This window comes from Chionomys nivalis, chromosome 15 (assembly GCF_950005125.1).
Source record: "Chionomys nivalis chromosome 15, mChiNiv1.1, whole genome shotgun sequence".
NCBI classification, from domain to species: domain Eukaryota; kingdom Metazoa; phylum Chordata; class Mammalia; order Rodentia; family Cricetidae; genus Chionomys; species Chionomys nivalis.
In genome coordinates this window covers 23792993-23818490 of record NC_080100.1, presented here as the reverse complement: position 1 = coordinate 23818490, position 25498 = coordinate 23792993, and the positions used below count along the sequence as shown (strand labels likewise).

At 34.1% G+C, this 25498-nt stretch overlaps 1 protein-coding gene across 2 annotated transcripts in view; it reads right to left on the bottom strand.

Moving 5' to 3' along the window:
- Nipbl (NIPBL cohesin loading factor) overlaps positions 1-25498 on the bottom strand; it is a 155818-nt gene that overhangs the window by 21984 nt on the left and 108336 nt on the right. For both annotated transcript variants that reach the window (XM_057789441.1, XM_057789442.1), the window contains exons 17-34: positions 22608-22839; positions 21317-21468; positions 20786-20866; positions 20157-20257; positions 18463-18601; positions 16804-16886; positions 16144-16276; positions 15416-15559; positions 13206-13295; positions 12093-12307; positions 11887-11989; positions 11105-11203; positions 10865-11011; positions 9856-9990; positions 6793-6891; positions 5916-5969; positions 2736-2844; positions 1222-1358 (exon numbers count right to left, since the gene is read on the bottom strand). In XM_057789441.1, the coding sequence (XP_057645424.1) occupies positions 1222-1358; positions 2736-2844; positions 5916-5969; positions 6793-6891; positions 9856-9990; positions 10865-11011; positions 11105-11203; positions 11887-11989; positions 12093-12307; positions 13206-13295; positions 15416-15559; positions 16144-16276; positions 16804-16886; positions 18463-18601; positions 20157-20257; positions 20786-20866; positions 21317-21468; positions 22608-22839 (2253 nt within the window). The remainder of the gene's footprint in view (positions 1-1221; positions 1359-2735; positions 2845-5915; positions 5970-6792; positions 6892-9855; positions 9991-10864; positions 11012-11104; positions 11204-11886; positions 11990-12092; positions 12308-13205; positions 13296-15415; positions 15560-16143; positions 16277-16803; positions 16887-18462; positions 18602-20156; positions 20258-20785; positions 20867-21316; positions 21469-22607; positions 22840-25498) is intronic.

Genomic DNA, 25498 nt, shown 5'->3' with positions numbered 1-25498 from the left:
TAACACCTAATAACAAAAGAAAAAAACCAATCCAGTAGAGGAAACTATTAAAGTTAGCTCTTTAGAACACAGTATATAAAAAATTAAGAGTGGTTTCTAAAACATTTTAAAATTTAGCATATGTACAAAATCACAATTTACTATTTTGCTATACATCACATTTAAACAATCTCATTTGATTTACACTATTCTTTTTATTTAAGCAATATTTTGTGAATTTTCATTTTATTTTAGGAGAACATAGCACATTAGTATATCAATGTCTCTACTATCCATATTCAATATATTGCTTTATAATAAAAGTAATAAAATTTATTATGGCAAATGAATTGCAAATTAAGAATCCAAAATATGGCTGGGTGGTGGTGGCACACATCTTTAATCCCAGCACTCAGAAGGCAGAGACAAGCAAATCTCTGTGAGTTTGAGGCCAGCCTGGTCTACAGAGTGAGTTCCAGAACAGGCTCCAAAGCTATAGAGAAACCCTGTCTCAAAAAACCAAAAAGTAAAAAAATCCAAAATATAGTAAGTTTCTTCAAGTTATAATTTCTGCTTTATTCACTTTTGAGGTCCTAACAAGAGCTACAACTTTTATTAAACAGTTACAAAGGGGTTAGCTTAAGATCTAATAGAGAGGTCTAGAGAGATGGCTCAGAGGTTAAGAGCACTGTCAGCTCTTCCAGAGGTTCTGAGTTCAAGTCCCAGCAACCAAGTGGTGGCTTGCAACCATCTGTAATGAGATCTGGTGCCCTCTTCTGGTGTGCAGGCATACATGCAGGCAGAATACAGTATAAATAATCAATAAATCTTTAAAAGAAAAAAGAGCCGAAATAGAGCCTGCATTTGAATTGTTGATATGTTTAGATAACAAGCAGTAGAATGCAAATCTGAAGTCAGTGAGAATGTGGCTAGCACATGTAAATTCTGTATGCAAGAAAGAATAAGACAGCATAAGCTGGGTGTGGTGGCACATACCTTTAATGTCAGCACTTGGAAGGCAGAGGCAGGCAGATTTCTACTGAGGGAGTCCCAGGACAACCTAGACTGTTACACAGAAAAATCCTGTCTTGAAAAACACCAAGCCAGTAGTGGTGGCGCATGCATTAAATCCCAGTACTCGGGAGGCAGAGACAGGCAGATTTCTGTGAGTTTGAGGCCAGCCTGGTCTATTTTAAAAAAAACCAACCAACTAACCAACCAAAACACAGTACTTGTACTTACACTGCATTTAGTGGTGAGGTACGGCTGCATAGTCATAGCATGCTTCACCATGAGTTGGGGTCTTATTTTGCTGAATAAGAACAAAGTGGTTATACAAGCTACCAATCTTCCAGAATTCACACCTTTATTGTCTGAGTCTAAAAAAAAAAAAAAAAAAAAAAAACAAAACAAAACAGAGAAATAAGACACCAGATTAAGGCAAAGTAGTGAAAACTAGAATATTATTGAATTTACTGAACATAACAGATTCAGTATGGTTCTTAATAAAATGCATTAGTATTTCTCATGATATTTGATTACCTGTATTCCATTTTTGGGCACAAAATTACACAATGAAGAAAAAGGACAGAGGCCTTACTAAGAAAGGCAAGTTTCACTGTAGGGGACATGACTGAAGTTTAAAAGGAGAAGGAAGTTGGAAAATTCAGGGAGTCTTGGGAAAATGCTGGCTACATCTATGGACGGAGTGAATACAGAGAAGACAAATAGTCAGCTACATGAGACCGTAGAGGCCTGTGGAGCTGCTGAGCAACAATCAGCACTCTGTACAGTCAGTTACACAGAAGACTGTGCAAATGAGGCCAGTTAGAGATACTTCGGTCCTTAAAAAATACATTTTTAAGAGATGATTAGCAATGTTAAACATTAATGGATATTAATATCACCAATGAAGTCTAGGATGAGAAAAATAGAAAAGGCAAAAAGGTACACATGAAAAACGAGAAAATTTAAAGAAAAACAAAAAAACCAAAACAAACCTCCCAAAACTAGTAAGTCCTGTGTAAGAAAAGAAAGGCTATCTACAATTCCTTTAGGGGCCAGAAGTGACATGTCCATGAGAGGAAGTTGGCCCTTCAGTTGAGTAACTGATGTCTACTGCTTCTCTTCATTATGTATATCAGGAAATGGGAAGTTATATTAGTAGTTTGTGTTTTTAAGCAATAGGTACCAAACATAATTTGTCTTTTTGGTGCAATTTTTGATATTTGTGACTGACATAAAATATTAAGCATTTAATTTATATTAAATTTCAACAGATTAAAAATTAAGATTGAGAAATTTAACGAATTAAACATTAATTATTAAGAGAATTTTATAAACAATGAGGAACAATGTTAGAAAGATGGTACAATATTCTAAGAATATTTTAATGGTTACTACATTTTCTTTGAAAATTTTCTATAATTTAAATAATACCAAATAATTTTGTGATGCCACTAAAAAACATATTAGGCTGTGGACTTTATTCTTATTCAATATGACATCTAAAAGTACATATAGAGATAATGTAAAACAGATAATATTTATGAATTTATTATACTGTCTGATCTAGGCAATCTTACAATATAATCTAAAATAAATAACCAAACAGAAATTTACATGAACTCAAATTACCCTTAAAAATGACACACTAGTTACTAAGCAGGCAAATCCAGAGGTAAAACTGAGAAAAGAGACCAAGTACTTAAAAATCTCATAAATTAACTTAAGGATTAATATATAAAATATCTTACCAGCTAGAGACTCCTCATATTTAAGAATATGCTCAACTAGGTTATCAACAAGTTGAGTACAAGCTTTCTTCACAGGTTTATATGAGGAATCCTCTTCAGACTTCAACAACTATATGTATACATATAAAAATTCCAGTAAAATTATTTATGAGGCAATAATGATAATGTACATGCATTAAATATCAATAAGCATCTTTTTAGTTAACATTAAAAGACAAAGGAAATATACATGACATATTTAAAACCAGCAATCTGCAAAGTCAATGATTTTAGTAGAAGTATTTGGACTGCTGTGTGCAGTGTCTGACACTGGATAGATGCAGGGAAAGTGGCTTTTCTCTCTCAAGCCAGTCAAGACCACAGAAACACTGTCTGATATTAGCAAATTATTTTAAATAATCAACAACTGTATCTGAATTATACCTTAAGCCTTGCAACTACAAAACATAATGGCATATTCTTTGGCAGATTTTTTCTGCTTCATTTTTGCCAAAGCATTAATAGGATGTGCTTAAAAATACGATGAAGAATAAAGAGGATGGAGATAAGCCTCCCTGTAGTAACAAAGTAAAACTAACCCAATCTGAAATCATGGAAAATTTTAAATCTTAAAATCACGGAAAAAATGACTTAAGGTGTATCTGTTTTGCCAATAATAATTAGGTGAATATTTCTAGGGATATTAAAAGAAAGTTGCACTTCCCTTCTGTGGAGAGTTTTCCAGAGCTATCAGACATAATTTTCTGCAATAGCATAAACGTTCTCTTTTCTTGTGTCTGACAGAGTTGCAACAAGTCATGAGTGGCTCACATGAGAGGAACAAAAGTGAAGTAAAACAAAAAAAAATGCAATATTCAAACTGTAAAAATGCACGATTTAAAATTTTTACTACAAGATGCATGGGTAGGCAAGTATTTACAAACAGCATTACACTACTAGGTTCCCTGCTTCTCTCTCTCTCGCTCTCTTGTAAAAAACTGGACCAAGTCTGAGCATCCTGGACTTTTCTGGACATTCTGATCTTTCTCAATCTTTTTAGAAGCTATCCCTCTTCTCCTTGCTGTGCAGTTACTTGTTAAGCCTCACTGCTGAACCTGTAGGCTTCCATGCACCCTAACTTAAGACATGGTTTTTTTCCTTCCTTTTGGTTTTCACCCCAGGGACAGGGTCTGTCTATGTAGCCCTGCCTTGAACTCAGAGATCCTTCTGCATCTATCCTCTTGTTTTTCTCTCAAACATTAATAAAAATCATCTGGATAGTTAAAGATGAGCGACAGCAACCAGAATAATACAAAGTCCACAGCATCATTGTTTCAGTTAAAAGATAAAAGAGACAGTTCAATTTGCCCATTTTCAATTTATAAACTGCAAATTTTCCTTGATCAACTCTATAATTCAATTTCTTAAGTGTAGTTACCAATATCTTACCAATATCTTATTCTAGCTTGGTTTACATAAAGCAATGCAGTCACCCAAAACTATCTCATGTTCCTTTTTTGTAAGACATCAAGAGCAAGCAATATAATTTATTATAAATCTTGGTTTATGACACTATCACTGCTGACTGGTATATGATTTAATATATTAATCATAAATAATACTCTGGTATGAACCCAATTCAGAAACACGTCTAGTAATTTGTAACTACCAAAGTATCTTCTTTCTTATCCTATGAAATAACTCGAGAAATTTGATTACCCTAATGCATAAAGAAATGCCTAAGATGGCAGTTTTTTTTTTTTTTGTTCTTGTATTTGTTATCTTTTTTTGACACAAGATCTCTGTTCTGAAACTCACTCTGCACACCAGGCTGGCCTTGATCTCACAAAGATCTGCCTGCTTCGGCCTCCTAAGTGCTGGGATTAAAGACTTGCACCACTGCACTTGTCCTGGTACCTTTTCCTTTTCTTTTTTTTTTTTATTTAAATTTTCAACTTCTACAAATGTAATTTGATTAGTGTTTTGGGTCTTGCATTTTTACTCAAAAATTATGACATAACTTTAATTCAGGCTGTTCCAGAGAGTTAATTTTATATTTCACTGCTATTTAGCAGTCTTCTTTGTATATAAGCCACTTAGTTGTTCTTCTGTGTGTAGATTAAGTCAAATTTTAATGGTGTACACACTCAAAATAATCTTTTCCAAAATGATTGCATAGGACAAAATGCTTATGTGAAATGCTTGAAACCTAAAATCTTCTAGACTTTAGGGCATTAACATACAACACAAGGGAGATGCTTGGGCAAAGGACAGAGGTCTAAATATGAAACTCATTTAAGTTTCATATATTTCTTATATAAATCGCTTGAAGATAATTTTAGTATGTGTGAGTCTGGCTGTCACATGAGCTCAGGTGTGGAATTTTCAATTTGCAGAAGTCATCTCAGTACTCAGATACGTCAAATGTGGAGTACTTCAGATTTTAGATTTCTAGAGTAGAAAGTAATATATTCTCAATGAGTGCAAGTGTTTATAGACACAATTTATTTTTTATTTAGATCTCATGAGTAGTCCCTAGATCAGTGATTGTCAACCTGTGGGTCATAACCTCTTTGGGATCAAATGACCTCTGTCACAAGTGCTTCATAATATATTACACATAATAGATATTTACACATTATGGCACACAACACCAAAATTAAAGTTATAAACCAGTAATAAAATAATTTTAGAGGGGATCACCACATTATGAGGAACTGTATTAAAGGGTTGCAGCATTAGGAAGGTTGAGACCCACTGCTCTACAATAAAGGGATAAGAAACAAGTTATCTGAAAGTGGAGCTAGTTATTAGTAATTCAGAAAACATTTTTTAGCAGTCAACTAGATAACTGATTCAATAAAAAAATTATTGAATTCAATAAAGGAATTAAAACATATAGCTTAAAATACTGAAGCACCTTTCTTCTACTAAAACACAAATAATTAAGAAAGATCTGAAAAGTTTTTTTTATTTATTTTTTAAGATCTATTTATTTTATGTATATGGTACTCTAACTGCATGTACACCTGAATGCCAGAAGAGGCATCAGATCCCACTACAGATGGCTGTGAGGCACCATGTGGTTGCTGGGAATTGACCTCTGTAGCTCTTACCAAGCCATTTTTCGAGGCCTAAAAAGTTTATTTTTTAAACGATAAAGGTCTTTATTAAATTTCATGCCATCAAATATACACTCACATTTTGAAGGAGTTGCTCAAACCAATCATATCCAGTATCTCTACATGCTGCAACCTACGGTGAAAGGAAATTAAATTATTAAAATAAGGCATTTATAACAACATTAAAAGGGCTGAGAAAGTTATAACAATGAAAAAAGAGGCCATGGATTTGAAAGGCAGCAAGAAGGAGGATAGGAGAGGGTTTGGAGCAAGAAAACGGAAGGGGAAAATGTTGAAATTGTAGCTCATAAAACAAAAAAAGGCATTCATTTTAAAACAGACATTTTAGTTATGCTGTAACATGAAGGGTATGTCTACTTTTTAAATTTGAAAGGTTATATTTAAAGTAAAACTTTTATTCAGTAACTTAAACATCAAAAACATTAGTTTAATATTAAAAAGACTAATATGGTATCAAATCATAAAAATATAGTTTATGCCATGCTTTATCAGAAAAGTCTGTGAGATTTCAAAAAATAAAAAAAAAATTTGTTCCTTAGTCCTCTGGACAATAGAAAATGGAGATGCTCGTGAAACTGAGTATATAATTACTTAACACACATCAGCAAACTACAATCATTTATGTAATAAAACCTAAACTCTGAATGCTATCTGCAAGCTGCTAGCCCAGCAGTACACAGCTCTCCTCCGCTTTCTCTCTTCCTTTTTCAATTATGGAAGAAACAGAAAACTTCAACATCAATGCTTATACAAATGAGTATGAAGAAATTGAGCCATATGCAGACATCAGTTTCCTCTTAATTAAATCCCAGGAGAAGCTCTAAGGACACAAAGGAGGCAGCACTAACACCAGGCACAGGTAGGTATTTCATCTCTGCAGTGACTTCAACCAGCTTTGCAATCCTAGTAACCACACACATGCCCATCGTTCTTACCACATCAGTGATGTTTAAGATCTTCCTTGTCATTGCTTCTTTGTCATTATGTGGAGTTGGAGTAAACCAGAGTTTTTGGAATGTTTCATTTACTAATTTCTAGAAGAAAAAGAAATCTAGTCAATTACTAACAACAAAAAAAATGGCAAACTTTTAATTGTAAATTCCCATTACAGCTAGCTAAAAAATAAATTTTCAGGGATTTATAAAATTTTCCCTTTATAAATTTATAAAATTAAAGAAATTTATAAAATTTCTTCATGATTAAAATGACCAATTGATTTCCCAAATTATACACTTTTTTCAAACAGGTAATGATGGGCAATACTCTGTTTAACCTACAGCTTCTGCATAAAATACTACAAAATAACTTTAAACATGTATTTATAAATGTGTGCCTACAGAGCTGTATATCATCTGTGTGCAAGTGTCTGCAGAAGCCAGAGCCAGCTGGGTCTTTTGGAACTGGAATACAGTTGGCTGTGAGCTACCTGGTATGGATGCTGGAAATTGAACCTGGGGTCTCTGCAAGAGCAGCAAGTATACTGCCAAGTCATCTCTCTCTCTATCTCCTGAGAGGCTTTGATCAGACTAACATCACTTTTATTTATTCATGCATCTATCTCTTTCTCTCTCATCTATCTATCTATCTATCTATCTATCTATCTATCTATCTATCTATCTATCTATCTATCTATCTATCTATCTATCGTTGTATGCATATACATATGTGGGTGTTTATGCCCATGAGTACACATAAAATAGACCATAGCAGGACATAAGGGTGTTTACCGCTATCATTTTTCCACCTAGTTGTCTGGAGATGCAAACTCCCACTGAAGTGGAAAGCTTGCTGTTTTGGTTAGGCTTGCTATCCAGCAAGCCCTTAGAATTTGCCTGTCCCCACCTGCCCACTGTTAGGGTTAAGGCACATGGGACCATGTCCAGCTTTCAGTGTGGGTGGTGGAAATTTGAACTCAGGTCCTCATGCTTGTAGAACAAGTACTGTTAAGCACATTATTGCTATAAAGGGAGAAACTTGTGCTGGATAGCTTTATGCCTACTTGACACAAGCTAAAGTCATCTGAGAGGAGGGAACCTCAATTAAGAAAATGCCTCTGTAAGATCCAGCTGTAAGGTATTTCCTTAATTAGTGAATGAGTTGGGGAGAGTCCAGTCCATTGTGGGTGCAGTCACCCCTGAAGTTGGTGGTCCTGGGTTCTACAAAAAAGTAGGCTAGATAAGCTAGAGGGAACAAGCACTTCCCTACGGCCTCAGCATTAAATTAGCTCCTGCCTCCAAGTTCCAACCCTGTTTTGAGTTCCTATCCTGACTTCTTCCAGTGACTAATAGTGATATGAAGTTGTTTTGCTCATGGCGTTTCATCACAGCAATAGTAACCCTAACTAGGGACAGGAACTAGTTAACAGAATAGTGGGCCACTGCTGTCATAGACTGTATTATTTTGGGGAGGATTGTGGAAGGGCTTTAGAAGTTAGAGCAAGAAAAGCCATGGAGTGCTCAAACGTGGCGGGCTGTCCTGTGGGAGCCTGGAAGACTGCTGAGAGCAATGCAGAATATGAGACCTGCTTTGTGAAGTTTCAGAAGTTTGTGAGTCTCTTAATGACTGTCAGAGCTATTTGCTATTTTGAGTTAATTTAAGATTCTGGTTAGCTGGAGCCAAAGAATGAGCCGTGATTAACAAGATAGCAGAACCACTAAAGAAAAATCTTTGGTTCCCTGGGACAATTGCTGCTGGTTAGTTAGAGCTGAAAAATTGGCAGTGATTAAGAAGAGATCAGAATCATTGAGGTGAAATCTTGTGGGAAGTCTTTTCTCAGAGTCAGCACACACAACAAGTTGTGTTCAGAGGCAGCCAAGGACTGGTTTTGAAGCCATGAAGGGGTCATGGAGAGCAGCTGAGGCTTGGCCCTGGGAGAGGCCAGGAGAGGCCACTTGTGAAGGTGTAGCCAGAGTAGCAGTGGAAGCCGCAGGACTGAAGGGGTCATGGAGAAACATTGACGTTTGGCACCATGAAGAGGATATGAGCGAAAGCACAGTCCAGTTGCAGAATGAGACCCCGCATTTGAAGACAACAGTACCATGGGATGACGGCCAAGAACAGCCGCAGCCCTGGAGTGGACCCAGCCTGAGTCTAAAAGATAAGCTGGGTTGCAGTGTAGAGTCTGAGAAGTGACCCAGGCTCTTTGAAGGAGCCCAGATTGTGATTGAATCCCAGATACTGGACATTAAGTGATTTATACTGTTGGAGTCTGGTTCCTGAATTTATCTGAGTGTACTGTGCCCTGGTTTTTGCCTCCTGAAATAAGAAACTATTTAACTTATTATTATTTTTGTTAATAGAAGCCCACAGTAGAGACTTTCTATTTTAAAAGACTTTGGTTTTTTTAGAGACTGAATTTTTAAAATGTTTGAATTTGTAAGACTGTGGAACTATTTTTGTTCTTGTTTTGTTTTTCGAGACAGGGTTTCTCAGTGTAGCCTTGGCTGTCGTGGAACTTGCTCTGTAGACTAGGCTGGCCTCGAACTTACAGAGACCTGCCTCTGCCTCCCAAGTATTGGGGTTAAAGGCGAGCACCACCACCAACTGCTGGGCCTTTGAAGTTTGTAAAATGTTTCACTAATGTGTGATCGTGAAGACAAACAAGAAAGGAGAAGTATTCTTTACAGTAATCTGTTTTCCTGTCAGGCTGACAAGGGATCAATTATACAGAACAGTTTGATGACAACTAGACACCAGCTGAAGACATCTGAGAGGAAGAAAGCTCAATTAAGAAAATGCCCTACAGGTTGTAGGTAAGTCTGTAACTGAAAACCAACATACTATTTAAAAACCGAGATAATTTCATTCTCACAATATCTCTGGATAGAATAGTCTCTATAGTTAAATACACAAAACTGTAATGGTTGGATATGTTGGGAAAGATCATATTTTATTAATATAAACTCTAGAAACAAAATAAAAAATAGATTAAATAAGTATCTAAATTATTTTAAACATTAATGAAAAAGATATTTCACAAGATCAGATTTCCATCTTACCTTAATGCCCTCTTCATCGTTGACTCTACGAATCATTTTTACACACATTTCTGTAATTTTTGGAAATGTTGGTTGTTCAATACAGATGTCTCTTAAAATCTTTATTACCCTTTTCCTGACACTGATACCAGTATCCTAAGAACAAAAATGTATTTTCATATGTTAGGAAAATTTAGAGGTTTTAGGTGTGTGAAATTTGAAAAAACAAAGTTAAAGATTTTTTTTGTAAGCATTATAATCCCTATTTGTTAAATGAAGATTATGTTGCATATATTCACCCTTCACATATCATAAACATGACATTTAGCTTACCGTATTTACTTTTAAAATATGATGTAACATGGATGTATGTACACTCAGTAATGAACTCAAGACCAGAGAACAAATTCACCAAATTTGAATAAGAGGATAAGCTTTTAGAATAGTGTCTGGTACTTCAACAGCATATAAAATGCTAATTATGATACAGACAACAAAGTGTTTACTAAGCTAAATCAAGTAAAACTTTTGGCACTAACTACTCTTGTATTATACTAATGGTAATAAATGTCCCTGAAGCAATACGTAATTTTTTTTATGTGAATGCATCAATGTGTAGTTCTATAAAAATCAATATGCTTGTAGTGGGTGGTGTGCCTGCCATGAAAATAATTTTCAGACAGACAGACAGACACACACACACACACACAAAATCACTCTGTAATGATAATTACTCTAGAGTACTCTCCAGAATCAGGTAACTATCATACATAATTATTATCACTATCAATTACTCATTAAAAACTGGTATAACAGTAATTGAAAAATGGATCTTATTTTCACTAACAATTGGCTTGATAATATTGAGTAGCTTCCCTCTTGAAAGCATAACCTTCTTTAGAATGGTGCTATATGGTTCAGATTAGGCAATATAAAATTGTAATTGTCATATATATATATATATTTAGATTAATTTAGTAACATTTAGGGCAAATTATATTCATAAATTCTATAAAACAGAAGAAAATACCAATATTCTTTCAATCAGCATATCATAATACTGCTCAGCAAGCTGAGGTCGACAAAGGACAAATCGACCTAGTAATTCCACGGCTGCCTCTCGAACACTAGTGGAGTTATCCATTAACCGTCCATGAACTCCTCGCTGCATGTCAAGCTAAAGAAGAGAGAAATGTCATTTGTAGCAGAGAGATAATCTTCAATATTCAAATTTGAATAAAAAAGCAGGAAATATTATTTTTGCTCTTACCCTTGCTAGAATACTGGGGTCTACAGCAACAACCTCAGATAAACACTTCATGGCTTTTGTTCGAACGGCAATTGCATTTTCACCAAGAACTCGTAGTATCTGCCAGGCAAAATTAACATTCTCATAAATTTTAAAATACATAAAATTTAATGAAATATGGCATGAATATATATATGAACACAATCTATAACTTGCTACCTTTTGTTTTTTATGTGTAAGTCAAGTTATACATCATCTTACTCATCCAAAAATCTTTTCTTTTTTTCCACAAAGACAGGGTTTCTCTGTGTAGCTTTGGAGCCTGTCCTGGAACTCTCTCTGTAGCCCAGGCTGGCCTTGAACTCACAAAGATCTGCCTGCATCTGTTTCCTAAATGCTGGGATTAAAGGCCTGTGCCACCACTGCCTGGCTCTGGTCCAAAATCTTAACAGAGACCAGTATACATGGAAAAGCACTCTATATTTTGGGGTCTTTACCTCAGTATTCTCAGTCAAACATACTGCTGCATATATATTTAAGAACGTCAAGCTCCACTAAATCTATGTGTAACTAAGACAGTATTATCAAAGACTTTATAACTGAACAATTTTCATGTCAAACAAACATGTCTATTTGTTTGTACAAGAAGAATCAGTTTGTGAACGGTAAGCATAGCTAAAGACATGCAAACAACATGGAATAGAGACAAATGCTGCTTTCACAATGAACACAAACTGTCCACGATCTCCAAAAGTAACCAGAATAATAAAAAAAAAATCAATCAGAACAATCAATCAATTTACCTGTGTCAAATAAATATCAAAGCTCTGGGCAAACGGCCTCATAGAGGCCAAGTATCGGACAATCAAGCACGCATCATCATAGTCCACAGTATCTGAGTTCATCCTACAACAAAAAGCACTGCAGTTTTAAATGTTCTTTGTAAATGGATATTTACAATACATACATATATATATAAATAATTTTTTTTTCTCTCTCTGTATCTTACTTTAATGTGCTGAACTGAGATGGTGTGGTTTTGATAATGCTTCTAAGGAACTTTTTCCGGTTTTCAGCTCGATGCATTATTTGACCAGTTGTCTCAATTTCTTTTGCATGATGTGCCCCATCAGAGGATTCTTCATCTTTTTGTGATTTCATTGCTTTTTCTGTTTCCAGAGTTGTGTCACGAAACCACTGGGCTATATAGAATTTACGAGAAAACTGGAAAGACATTAGATAGGTTTGAGCTCATGTAATTAGTAACATTTCTAATCAGGAATAGAAGTTCTAAGTTTGTTTTTTTCTTCTTCTTCTTCTTCTTCTTCTTCTTCTTCTTCTTCTTCTTCTTCTTCTTCTTTTTTTTTTTTTTTAAAGCAAACTCTCTTGGACAGAAGCAGATGTAAAGACAGAAATATCCTGGATTACAGGAATTTCCCTTTTTTACATTTAACTAAAAATTTAACTGTTAACGTAAAACACTGACAATAAAAATAGCTACATTAAATAGAGTACTACTATCAACTACTTAAAGTAGGACACTTCATATAGTTCAGTAGATTTGGTAAGACCACTAGAAAAGTTTAGAATAGATGGTGTGAAGGTAAAAGACTTCCATCTGTTTCCAACTCTTATCTGTGCAAAAAATATGCAAGTTTTAAATACATTAAAACATTCAGCACTGAAGCACTCTGTGCATCTGTTTCATAACCACAGACTGGAAATCTACTAGGTAGTTAAAATAATACAGAGGTTATTGTAACTTTTTCATTTCACTACTTAGAAAAATTGAAAATACTCCATTATGTGCATAGTGTTATTTACAAACTTATGCCAAGACTATAAAACATACAAATTGTATACAGTCTGTTATATTCCAGATATGCTACTTAATATACATTTTCAAAGAACTGTATGTATGCATATATGAATTTGACAGCTTCTTTGTATGCTAACAGGTCATCTTCATCATCGGGAGGTCTATATTCAATTTTAGGATTAGCCTAGACTTGAAGATAAGCTATAAAAATATTTCCAAATATTTCTCTTATTTTCTTTCCCTCTAAAGCCCCACCTTACTTTTTGAAGATAATTTAAATTTAAAAAGCAAAATGAATCTCACCACCAGTGAAGGGTCAGTCTCAGTGTTCTCATCCAAATAATCAAGCAATGCCTTTTGCAATTGTTGGATTTCATCTTCTCCTCCGGAAACCTAAACCAAAAACAATAATCACAAGATTATTGGTAACTTATTTGCCTATTACCGATCATCCCACCCATTTCTAAAACAGTGTTGTACCAGGGCTCACTTCAAGTTTGGAAACCTTGGCCCAGCCTCCCAAATGATAGTCACAGATATGTGACTACTAAAGTACTGGTGTGCGTTAATAAATAGTGTAGATGTGAATGCAAGCCTAACGGAGGAACAAGCCAGTAAGAAGGAAAGCAAGTATACTCATTATATAGAAACAAAAAGTATGGTTTCTTGGTTTCGACCAGCCTGGTCTACAAGAGCTAGTTCCACGACAGGCTCCAAAACCTCAGAGAAACCCTGTCTCGAAGAAAAAAAAAAAAAAAACAAAAAACACTCTGATAGCTAAGTTCGGCTTTATAAGCTATTTGCTATCTTAAAGAGTTGGGAAGTGGTTGATATAAATATCAAAAGTAAATATCATCACAAAAACACCCTATTCAGCTCTGTACCTAATTTACATTTACAATTGCTAATTTTTTTCTTTTTTTCTGGAGACAGGATTCACATATCACAACCCTGTCTTGAACTCATTGTGTATTTTGTATTTATGAATATACACCAAAGTTTTGATCTAGTAAATAAGAATGTTAACAGCTGTGATAATATGCATCATACATTTCAGGTAGCTTTACTGTGGAAATAATACTTTAGGCATAGAAAGGGAGAGAATTTATAGGTTCTGGGAATTTAACTGAGTTTGCTTAGCATGGATTCTGAGGACCTGAGTTCAGATCTCCATGCTTTTATGACACTTTGTCGCTGAGCTATCTCCCCAGTACTATTTCCATCATTCTTTATTTCATGATGTAATAGGTACTTTAAAGACATCTTTTACTTTCAGTGTCTCATATGGGGGGTCATTTATTTCTTCAAAGAATCCTAGTCCTTTAACTAATAATGATAAGATAGAGAATGACTGAAAACAAAACAAAAGAAAAAAACCTGAACTAACTTTCTGGCATCCACATGCATGTGCAGACATGCACCTATGCATCCATCCATATGCACACACACTAGTAAGTACACACACCATAAACACAACACATACCTACTCCCCTGCCCCACACCCAAAAAAGAATATAGGGAACATGTCAAAAAAAGGCACAAAGGCTAGCTTCAAAAGGCATCTCACTAGTCAAATGTAAGGACAATTTGACCATTAAAATAATGATGATGGGTTACAGAAATGGCTTAGTGATTAAAAGTGCTTACTACTCTATCGGTTAAAAGTGCTTACTGCTCTATGAGAGGACTGGAGTTCGGATCCCAGCACCCACATTCAATAGCTCACAAATGTCTGAAATTCCAGCTCCAAGGGATCCAATGGACCCTTCTGGTTTCCATGGACACCTGCACACATACATACACATATACACACTCACACAAATAAATGAAATAAAACAAATCTTCAAATACAAAAGATGGCACTAGATTATACTCTAAGTATTATATTCATTAGTAATATAGTAATATTAAATTTTTGCTTTTGATAGTGTATTACAAATATTTATGTGCCAATTCTTATTTGTACAAATATACACCACACAACAGCATTCAAAATTTAGCACTAATTACAATCTGATGGGTTTGTTAAATCACTGACAACTCTACTCCTAGGGTTCTGGATTCAGTGAATCCAGAGAAGGACCTAAAATTTTATCTTAAGGATTAGTTCCTGAGGACATTATGAATACAAGACTAGCTGGGACTACAGTGAGAGCTTATCACACTCAGGACCAAGTAACAAAACAAATTTTTCTTGAATCTACAAAATCTACTCTTATAAGACAAGAACATGTAGGGCTAGATGACACAGTTCAGGTGGTAGAATGTTTGCCTAGAATGCACAAAGCCTTGGGTTCAATTCCTAGCACTTCTTAAAATGGGTCTAGTGTGACACATGCCTGTAATATCCAGCACTTGGGAAGATCAGGAATTCAAGGTCATCTTTGACTATAAACTACACAGCAACTTTGAAAGAAAGCTGGATAACATTAGATCCTGTTTTGTTCCCCCACACCAAAAGCAACCAAATATCCAACTATTTGTATATTAATTTAAGTTCTTTATTTTAATACCTGCTTTAAAATTCTTTCTATAGACCCTTGGTCCATCTTGCTGGTAACAGCATCTTTTCTCAGTCGTGCAGCAACAGTTCCAAGGTAATCAAGAGACGCCACTCTTAAAGCCATTTCTGTTGACTTATTACTAAACTGATGAACCTAAAGTTCAAAGATGGGATATCACTAAATCAGAATTTAATAAGATGCTGTTGTCTACAAATCATTATAGTTTCAGAATAGTAGTATTACTTTTTTAAGTTCATAAAAAGTTACATTTTAAAGTTTTGTAGCAACTTATATTGCACAACTTCAAATATACTTTAAAATGAAAAGAGATCACTGTATTTCCATTTTTATTCTGTACTATGAGACTTAAAAGGTGCCATATAATTTTAGAAATAATCTTTAAAAAAATGACAAAATGTTTGCATTAGTCTGTTTCATGCTTTCAAACGGTTAACTCATTGCTGATATTTTAAACCAATGACATAACAAGTCCAAGCCCCACCCAAACCATCTCAAAAAGCATTGCCATTATATGTAATGAAATGAAAGTGCTAAAATGTACAATTTTGTTTTCTACAGGTATCGACGATATAATGTACAATTATACACATGCAAAAATAGATGCAATGTTCATGTTTCCTTACACATTTTTAAAGAATTCATCATCTGTGAATCAGAGTACATCCTCATTATGTTGTCTTCTAGTAATTAATAATCTTTAAATGCTATACTCTTACCAACAGTCTCCCTAACAAACTAAGGAGTAGTTCAGCAGCTGGCCACTCGGGCTTATTGACTGTTGAAAGAAGGTCTTGAACAAAATTTTCAAAAAGTGGTCTGTAATCTTCTTCACCTTGCTTACTACCACATCTAGTCAAAAAGAAAGAAAATCCCAAAAAAAAAACAAAAAAAGATGTTAATTTATATAATGCTTGCAATTTTGTTAAGTACAGATTCCTCCATGGCATATGAGAACACATTAAATAAAATGATGTATAAATAAATATATCTCTTAAATTGTCTTTTCCATCAATTATAAAGTATATTAACTGATATTATTCTCTGAAAGTTACAACAACTCTGAAGAAATGCATTTTTCTATAGTTAGCATTAATTCTCATGAAGCCTGAGTAACATCTTTGCATAACTTTGCTTGACAAGCAGAACGCCTCAAAATTTTGTAAAAAAAAATTCTAGAAATTCAACAATCCAGTACTAAAACTTGGGAGTCGACCGGAAGCAAATTCACACATTTTTAGATTTTTAATTCTCTTCCTCATTTTAAAGATCAGGTGTATCTGAGGTTCCAGTTATGGCAGGAAATGTGATCAGTCTTCTTTCTATATTGACCACTCCACATTATGGAAAATAAAAACCACATCATTGATCTTACTCACTTTTTAAGGAAGATGGAAAGAAAATTTTGGGCTGTTCTCATAGCTGTTTCATATGAGTTAGTAATGACAACATCCTGGTCAACCTAGAGTGAGAAAAACAACTTTATAAAGATAGAAGAAACAATGAATAAATGAGGCCAGCTGTTATTGGTATGCTATTATTGAAGAGAGTATTTACGTATTTAAGATATTATTTTTACAAAATAGGATAAGCCAGTTGGCATACTAAACACATTTTAAAAAATTAAGAAGATTTGGAAACAGTGGTAGTTAATTTAAGTTTATTTAAGCAATCAGAAATGTATTAATACTTAATCAATAGTTGTATATCATAATCCATACCAGAAAAAGAAGAAATAGAGTCAAAGTACAAAACTATTTTTCAGAATTGGAAATATATAGTTCAGTGTTAGAATATGTGCCAGTATACCCAGCTAAAACAGATAAATAATTCAACCGAAGAATATCCTAACTTCAAAGTTTATGAAGCCACTACAATGTAAACAAAAATTTGAAACTTTCAGTAGAAATTAAAAGATTAAGATAAAAAAAAAAGACATAAAAAGTCAGTAAACAGCTGAAGAAACTCAATGGTAAACATAGAAAAAGGAGTTACATCAGTAATATTAAGCAGAAAAAAACCAAAATGAGCACGGTAGTATTTTATAGTAACTAGAATCAGTAAAATCAGAATGCAGGAATGCAAATGGGACTATCACTTAAGTGAAAATATGGACAACCTCAGTGAAGTAAATGCTTTTATACTATAACAATTCTGCTTCCAAGGTCCTTATAAAACAAATCTGACAAAAAGTGTCAACTAAAAAAATTAGCCATGAATATGTCATTATAATTTATGCATAAATTGTAAAACAAAATAACCATATTCAAATCTATATATAAAATAGAAATAAACATACTTTTGATAATAGTCACCAATGATCAGAAAAGGAAGGTTAGACTAATCTAATCTAGAAAGGAGAAAAACAGTATTTTGTACTAATTTTGTTTATTTTGCGTGGAACACACACACATACACACACACTCTATACTATAGATAGATAACTCTTGTTTCTTTGGAATTGTCTTTGAAGTGAAACTATATAATCTAGAACTGACTGGGCATTGTGACACACACTTTAATCATAGCACATGGGAGGTAAAGATCTTTGTGAGTTTGAGGCCAGCCTGGTCTATAGAGTGAGCTCCAGGACAGTCAGAGCTACACTGTAAAACCCATCTCAAGAACAAAACAAAATAAAACAAAGCCTCCAGTATACTAAAAATAAGTATCAATAGACTGTATAAAACCAAAAGCAAACCTTAGCTGCCACTCAGAGAACATGAAATTATTTTCCATGCCAATTCCATATTAAATTATATGTATGCACACATAGACACCTAACTCTGATATTCCCCTTGACATTCATTTCTCAACTGAGTTTTACAAGCTGGTATAACAAGCCTATTAGGTATTGTTGATTTATGTGCTTCATGATGCCCAGAGAAGAGTTGGAACCAGAATTTACTATAATGATCTACAACCCAAACCCCAGTCATGAACCCCTAGAAAAGAATTTTGGTTTTAGAAGAATTACAGAAAGTATAGGTGTTTCCAATCCTTAATGTACATACGTTATAAAATAAATATTTCCTTACTTTTTTGTTTGAGTCTTCTTCTGAATTAGGGTCCTTCTCTGATGATGGCAAGTGAACTACACACTGAATAAGTTGTAAAACTAGTGCTGTAACCATCTGAATATACATAGGTTCTCCATCCACATCACTACTATTTAACCTTTAATGAAGAAGGAACAATTTAAATCAGAGTTAAAAATAGTCAGATTTTACATGTTTCATTACGACTTGAAAGTTTCAATATGCTTTCTTTATCGTGCATTACTGCTTTATGACAGTTATTGAGTATATTTCTGAAATAATTTGAAAAAAAACACCAAATAATGCCTATTCATGAGAAAAAACAGTATTTAATATAAAATTTTCTATTTTTATGCATCACAGATAAAAACTTAAAATGAATAATTATTGAAGAAGTTAGAACAATAAAAGTCTGAGGTTTCTAAATGCTAATGTATTCTGGTCTACACCTGCCGAGTAGGATAGTAAAGTGGTATTAAAATCACCTACATGGACGTGTGTGTGTGTGTGAAATAATAGTGTCTCACTTTAAAGTAATGTGTGCGCCTGCTATCATAGAGCTGGCATTCAGAGGACAACTTTCAGGGAATCAGTTCTCTCCTTCTGATATGTGAGGTTCCAGGGTTTGAACTCAGGTCATCATGTTTGGTTGCAAGAGGCTTTACCTACTGAGGCATCTAGTTAATTATCTGTGCTAGAGTATGAGGACTGAAACACTGATTATATAAGATCAATTTCCAAGTGTTTGCGTCTACAAATAATTGTAGAAGTGCAATAATTCATCTGTATGTTGATCAGTTTTCTTCAGTTGAACAGATGTTTATCAATGCACACTTAGTTCAAACTACACAAAAACAAAAATAATTATTTTACAGGACCAACCCCAAAATAACCCTATATACCAGAGTCAATGCACTAATCACTAGGAATTATATAACTGATGATAACCTATTATGTACATATCTGATGTTCACGGAGGCTTTCTTTTTATATTTAGGGGTGTTCTATGTGCATGTATATGTGTGTACCATGTGCATGGCTGGTGTATCCTCTAGGGCCAGAGTTACAGACAGTTGTAAACTGTCATGTGGGTGCTGAGAATCAAACGTGCAATCTTTCCTGGAAGAGTAGCCAATGCTGAGCCATCACTCCAGCCCTTCTATATTGCTCTTAAAGCCATCTTTTAGCTTCCTAAAATTATTGAATAGTTAAATACTGTCTAAAAGATTAAGCCTAACTTTATTATCATAGTTCCTAAAATCTTTTAAAACTGTCTGAAATCTTTTGAACCACATTTCTCATGCTTTTCATGTAGCACATTTTGACCTCTAGTGCTTAGAAACAGTTTTGACTGTCACAACTGAAAGGGACGGTTTCTATGGGGTTAGAAATGCGCCTATGTATTATGGAAAGCACAGAACAGCCCTGGGCGTGAAGACATTAACTGGTCCAAATGTTAACAGTGTTCAAACTGCCACAGATCTTTTTATTTCAGATCAATGAATTAATTTCTTTAAGTCTCCCAAATTATGCTGTATTTTTTCACAAATCTAAGCTATCTATGTAGTTCTGATTGAAGTACTTTTTTCCTATAACCATTAAAAAATAAACCAGACAGAAGTGGTAAAGAGTAAATATATAACAGTTAGAACACAACAAAATTCTCCATTGTAGTTAAATTCTACTATAGTTACCTGAAATTCCTTAAACTTCTCTTACTAGTTGGTAATCTTGCAAGTGAAGTAAAAATTTCTTCCAATATTAACTGCCTATGCTTTTCATATCTTGAGAATACCTGTTTAGTAATTATAAAATTATAAATTAAACTTACTAAAGCAGAAAACATAAAAATAGTATGAAATTAGGACAATATTTTATCTGAAGGAAAACTGAAGTAGGCATGTTACTCAGAATGAAAATGTTTTCAACATGTTAAACAGTATAATGAACATGAACAAGGAAGTCAACTAAAGAAATGTATTCAAATTTTGTTATTAATTACCAAAATGAGGGAGTATAAAGTTTTGTTTTGAGGGATATGATACTTTGGATAGAGAAGACAAGATTTAAGATTTTAAATAATTCTGGTTTTTACAATAATTTTAAAAAGAAAAAATTTAAATTCAAGGAAAGCATGATCAGTGAAATTAAATCCTCAGTCAATAAAATATAGTAAGACTAAAATAATATTTATTATGAAAAAAATCTAATGGAAAACAAGAAAAAAATAAATCCAATATCATAATTTATGGAAGTTTGGACCAAGTGATGAAACTCTTACTTCATTTGTGGGTAACTGAAATTACAAATTGATTATACTTACTGCAGTGACCAACTTAATAGCACACAATTGTAGTTCACTGACATTTTCCACAAAAAATGGTGTTATTCCCATTGATGAAACCTGAAAATCCAAGATTAATTGTTTAGTATGTTTCTAGTTGACTTCAGTAACATTGTACCCTACTACATTCTAACAGCCACACCTCAGTAACATTGTACCCTACTACATTCTAACAGTCACACCTCAGTAACATGGTACCCTACTGCAGGAATTAAAGGAAGTCATTTTGTTTTCATGGATGAAAATATCACAAATTCTTAAACATGAACTTATTTTTTGTAGAATTAGAGTTTGGAATTTATGTAGTATTCTTCTCTCTTCAGCTCAGGTAGGTACTTCCTTTAAAATGCTGCATAATCTCTATTTCTTTAATTTACACATAAAATACTCTGAATGGGTAAATTGAACAGAGTGCTGGTATTACTATCGAGTAAAGAAGATTATACTAGACTAAGATTTTTCTCACGCCTAGAAATGTTCAAAATGTTTAAAAACAAACAAAAAACTTACCTGAAGAATTGTTGTGTCTGTAAGAAGCTGTATCTCTAGCAGTTCTGATAAGCTACTAACAATGTCACAAACTTTGTTATAAAGCATTACTATTACTCTCTGCTTATGAGTAGAACATTTAGCCCGCTTGGCCTTCGAACTTAATAATCCTCCTAAAATAAAAGAGGATTCAAGATAGGAAAAGTATTATTAACTTTTTGCACTCTTCCATGGAGGTTACAGCACTATCTTCTAAATTAACACAAATTTCAGGGTGCCTCATAAAAATACAGTGAAACCTCTACAGATGAGTGTTGATTAACAGAGGAATTATTCCTTAGTAGTACTGTAGTGGAACATCCTTTAACAAATGTCTGGTATACTACACTGGCTACTATACAGATTTTTCTTTTTTCCCCCTTCATTCAAACTAGAAAGTAAGATTATATTTCTCATTTAAATTACCTGGCATTATTACACAATTAAGTAATCAAATGAACTATATGAACATTTAACTACTGTATTGATCATATAGTACAGGTTATGGAGCTATATATATGGAGAATATATATATCTTAAATCAATTCATTTTGCAAGTAAGCATTATTTTGAACTAAATTAGAAGGGATTTTCTCTAACTAGGAACAATTACTTCAATTATAGATAAATACTGGTTGAATAGCTCTTCTTCAAAAGTTTTTCAGATTTTTGGAATATTTGTATAGATTTTACCACTTGAATATTCCTAATCTAAAAATCATAACCCCCCCACCCAAATCCAAAGCTTTTTGTATTTCATGCTCATCCTTAAAAAGTTTTTAAAGATTTACATTTAATTTATGTGTATATATGTATATGCTATGTGTTTGGGAGCCCACAGAAGTCAAAAGAGGGTGTTGGATCCCATGGAGCTGGAGTTATAGGTGGTTGTGAGTTCCCAAGTGTAGGTCCTGGGAACCAAATTTAGGTTCTATAGAAAGCATTCTGAACTGCTGAGTCATTTCTCTAGCCCCTCAAAGAGTTTTCAAAGCATTTTGGATTTTCAACCTATAGATGTCAAAGTAATGTAACAGTTATTAAGCTTTTATATTCTAGTCATAAGTCAAAGTCAATTATGTATTGTATGTGCATAATCTCTGAATTTGGGAGCCAATTAAAATCACTGTTTTCTGATTCACCTAGCACTGAAAATTTACAATGGATAATTCTGGTAGTGTGGGGGAAAAAAGGAAAAAGAAAGAAAGAAAAAAAAAAAAAACCAAAACCCAAAACACCAACCAAGCTATCAGTACAAAAAAAAAAAAAAACTAACCTCCATGCGGATCTAATCTGTAAACAGGGTCATACTGGGGATAGAGTGTATTCTGTAAGTGAAATTTAGTGTACTGTATAACTCTTTCAATTACATCTTCAATGTACACAGCTTTCGGCATGTTAGGAGATGTCATGATGTTGATAGTGGTAAGACAAGCATCTGCTGATTTGGTAACTCTCTCCATAATAAGGTCTCTCCACAATCTTTCTTCTTCTTCAGTATCATTATTCTATAAAACAGACCATTGTTAGTGAAGTGGGAATAAAATACCTATAGTTCACAATATTAAAAAACAGATATATGACTTTCAATGGTAGGAGAAACAACCTGAAATAGTATCTAGAACTTTTATTAAGACTATTCTAAAAAATGTCTGGAATAAAGTACAAATAATGGTATCACTTTAGCCAAGATTAAAACAATGGTTTGTGAGATAAAATTTCATTCTGCAGCCCATGCTGGCCTAGAGTTTTCCAGGCTAGCCCTGAATTTGAAGCAGTCCACCTGCCTCTGTCTCCTGAGTGCTAGGATTATACGCATGAATCACCAGGCCTAATTTAGGCAAGATATTTTTGTATTCTGTTTTTGTTGTTGTTTCAGCATTTTCAAACACAATCTACTTTTCTTCCTATTTCACCACTAGAAGATACTCCAACAACAAAGTTCTTGTCACCTTTATCTTCTTTGTGTTTCATCCAGATTTAACATTTTAATTTAAACTATAATGAATGTAAATTATTTTTGTGACTTGGGTATAAACACAATAGTTAAACTTTACATGAGAACAAAGGAAGAACTTACAAATGAAGAGCTTTTACTAAAAAATAGCAAAACGTTACTGACTTAATTACTGCTGATATCTGTTTTTGTTTGTATCTTGCTTGGAGACAAGGTCTCACTAGTATCTTCAGCAGGCCTGAAACTTACTATGCTGTACAGGCTGGTTTTGAGCTGCCCCCGAGTGCTACGGTTATAGTCAAATTTGTTTTTTAAGCACTATTTTCTGAAACATATTGAAAAGTAAATATATACAGATCAGTGGTATAGCTCTATGGTAGAACTATGTACTTGGTTCAACTTCAATCTCCAGAACTTCTCTCTTCCATCTGCAAATGAAAAAGTTAAAGGTGGGAATGGCAATGCTTGCCTGTCACTCTAGTTCTTGGTAAATTAAAATGGGAAGATGGTGTACTTAAGGCAAATCTGGGCTACACAGCAAGTTCTAGTTCTGTCTGGGCTATATATCAAGATTCAAAACTAATGTCTCAAAAACATAAGAGTAGAGATATGCAGAGTACTTATGACTTAACATTTTCTAAAATGGATAATTTAATAATTGACATAAGTCTTCCTTTTATTTTAGCCATTAAAATTATGATGGAGTGCTTTAGGCTTCCTGCTAGAGTGTAAATCCTCCTAACATATTCTTCTTGTAAATGAAATAAAACCTTTATATTATAGGATTATAAATCACATGTATGAGATTTATACTCTCTGTCACTGAGTTTATACTTCAATCCTAGAATGCAGCCTCCACGGTATTCATTAAAATTTGTTGGTGAAGTGTCTAAGAGACTTATAAACTTAATCATGGAATACATTGGCACCTTAGGTTTCTCTAAGCTTCTCTTCTCATCCTTTCTCCACATGCCTTGATCAAAAACTGGTTAGAGATGCAGCTCAGGGAATAGTATCCATTTATTTCCCACAAATACCCTATACTTATCACACATACTCTGTCTTACTCTCTATCAAACAAAAACTTAAAATTCTCTTCTTTAACTAGTTAAAAAAAAAGAACACTAAATATAGATCCAATGAGAATTGGTAGCAGGAGCTTGCAATCCCGTCACTCAGGGTGAACCAAAGGGAATGGAAAGTTGAGGGTCAACCTAGGTTCTATGAGTCTCTTGTTTTAAAAAACATCGTCATCAAAATTAGTCTGTATAGATATATTTAATAACCCTGAGAATACAATATTTTTCTGTGGATTTTATTTTACATATATCACTTAGAGACCCCATCAATTCTATAACAACTTTCTCATGAGGTAAAAATTCAGTGCATGGCTGGGTGGTGGTGGTGCACACCTTTAATCCCAGCACTTGGGAGGCAGAGGTAGAGTAGAGGCAGGCAGATCTCTGCGATCTCTGTGAGTTCAGGGTCAGCCTGGTCTACAGAGCAAGTTCTAGGACAAGCTACAAAGCTATATAGACAAACTCTGTCTGGAAACCCCTGCAAAATTCAGTGCATGCATTAAAGACAGACATATATGTATATAGATTGTATTTATACAAATGAGAGCAATACGCAAACACACATAAAAATTAAAGATTTCATCCGTGATTTAAAATTCAAAAGTGTTAAATAAGTAGTTATTGCCAGATGAGGATATGTTTTTTAATGTTTTAGAAATTTCCAACAATAAATACACTATTTTTGGAATCAGGCCCGTTTTAAAGACAGAATGTCCTTACCCTGCCACAACTAGCCTGGAACTTGCAATTCTCTTGTTTCAGACTCTTAACTGATGATTCAGCACTTTAGTTACAGAAACTTACATTTGTTTTCATTGTTTCTCTTAAGACAAGTCATCTTCCACCTCTCCTTAAGACAAGGTTTCTCGGTGTAACAGTCCTGGCTACCTTGGAGCTTGCTTTGTAGAGAACTCACAGAGATCTACCTTCCTCTACCTCCCAAGTGCTGGATTAAAGGTATGCGCTACCACTGCCAGCATGGCAAGAATTTTTGGATGTGTGTATACGTGTTGATGTGTGTGTGCGCGCATGTTTGCAGAGGTCTAAAGTTGATGCCTTCCTTGATCATTCTCCACGTTACTTACATGAAGCAAGGTGTCTTGCTGAGCCCAAATCTTGCCAAATCTAGGT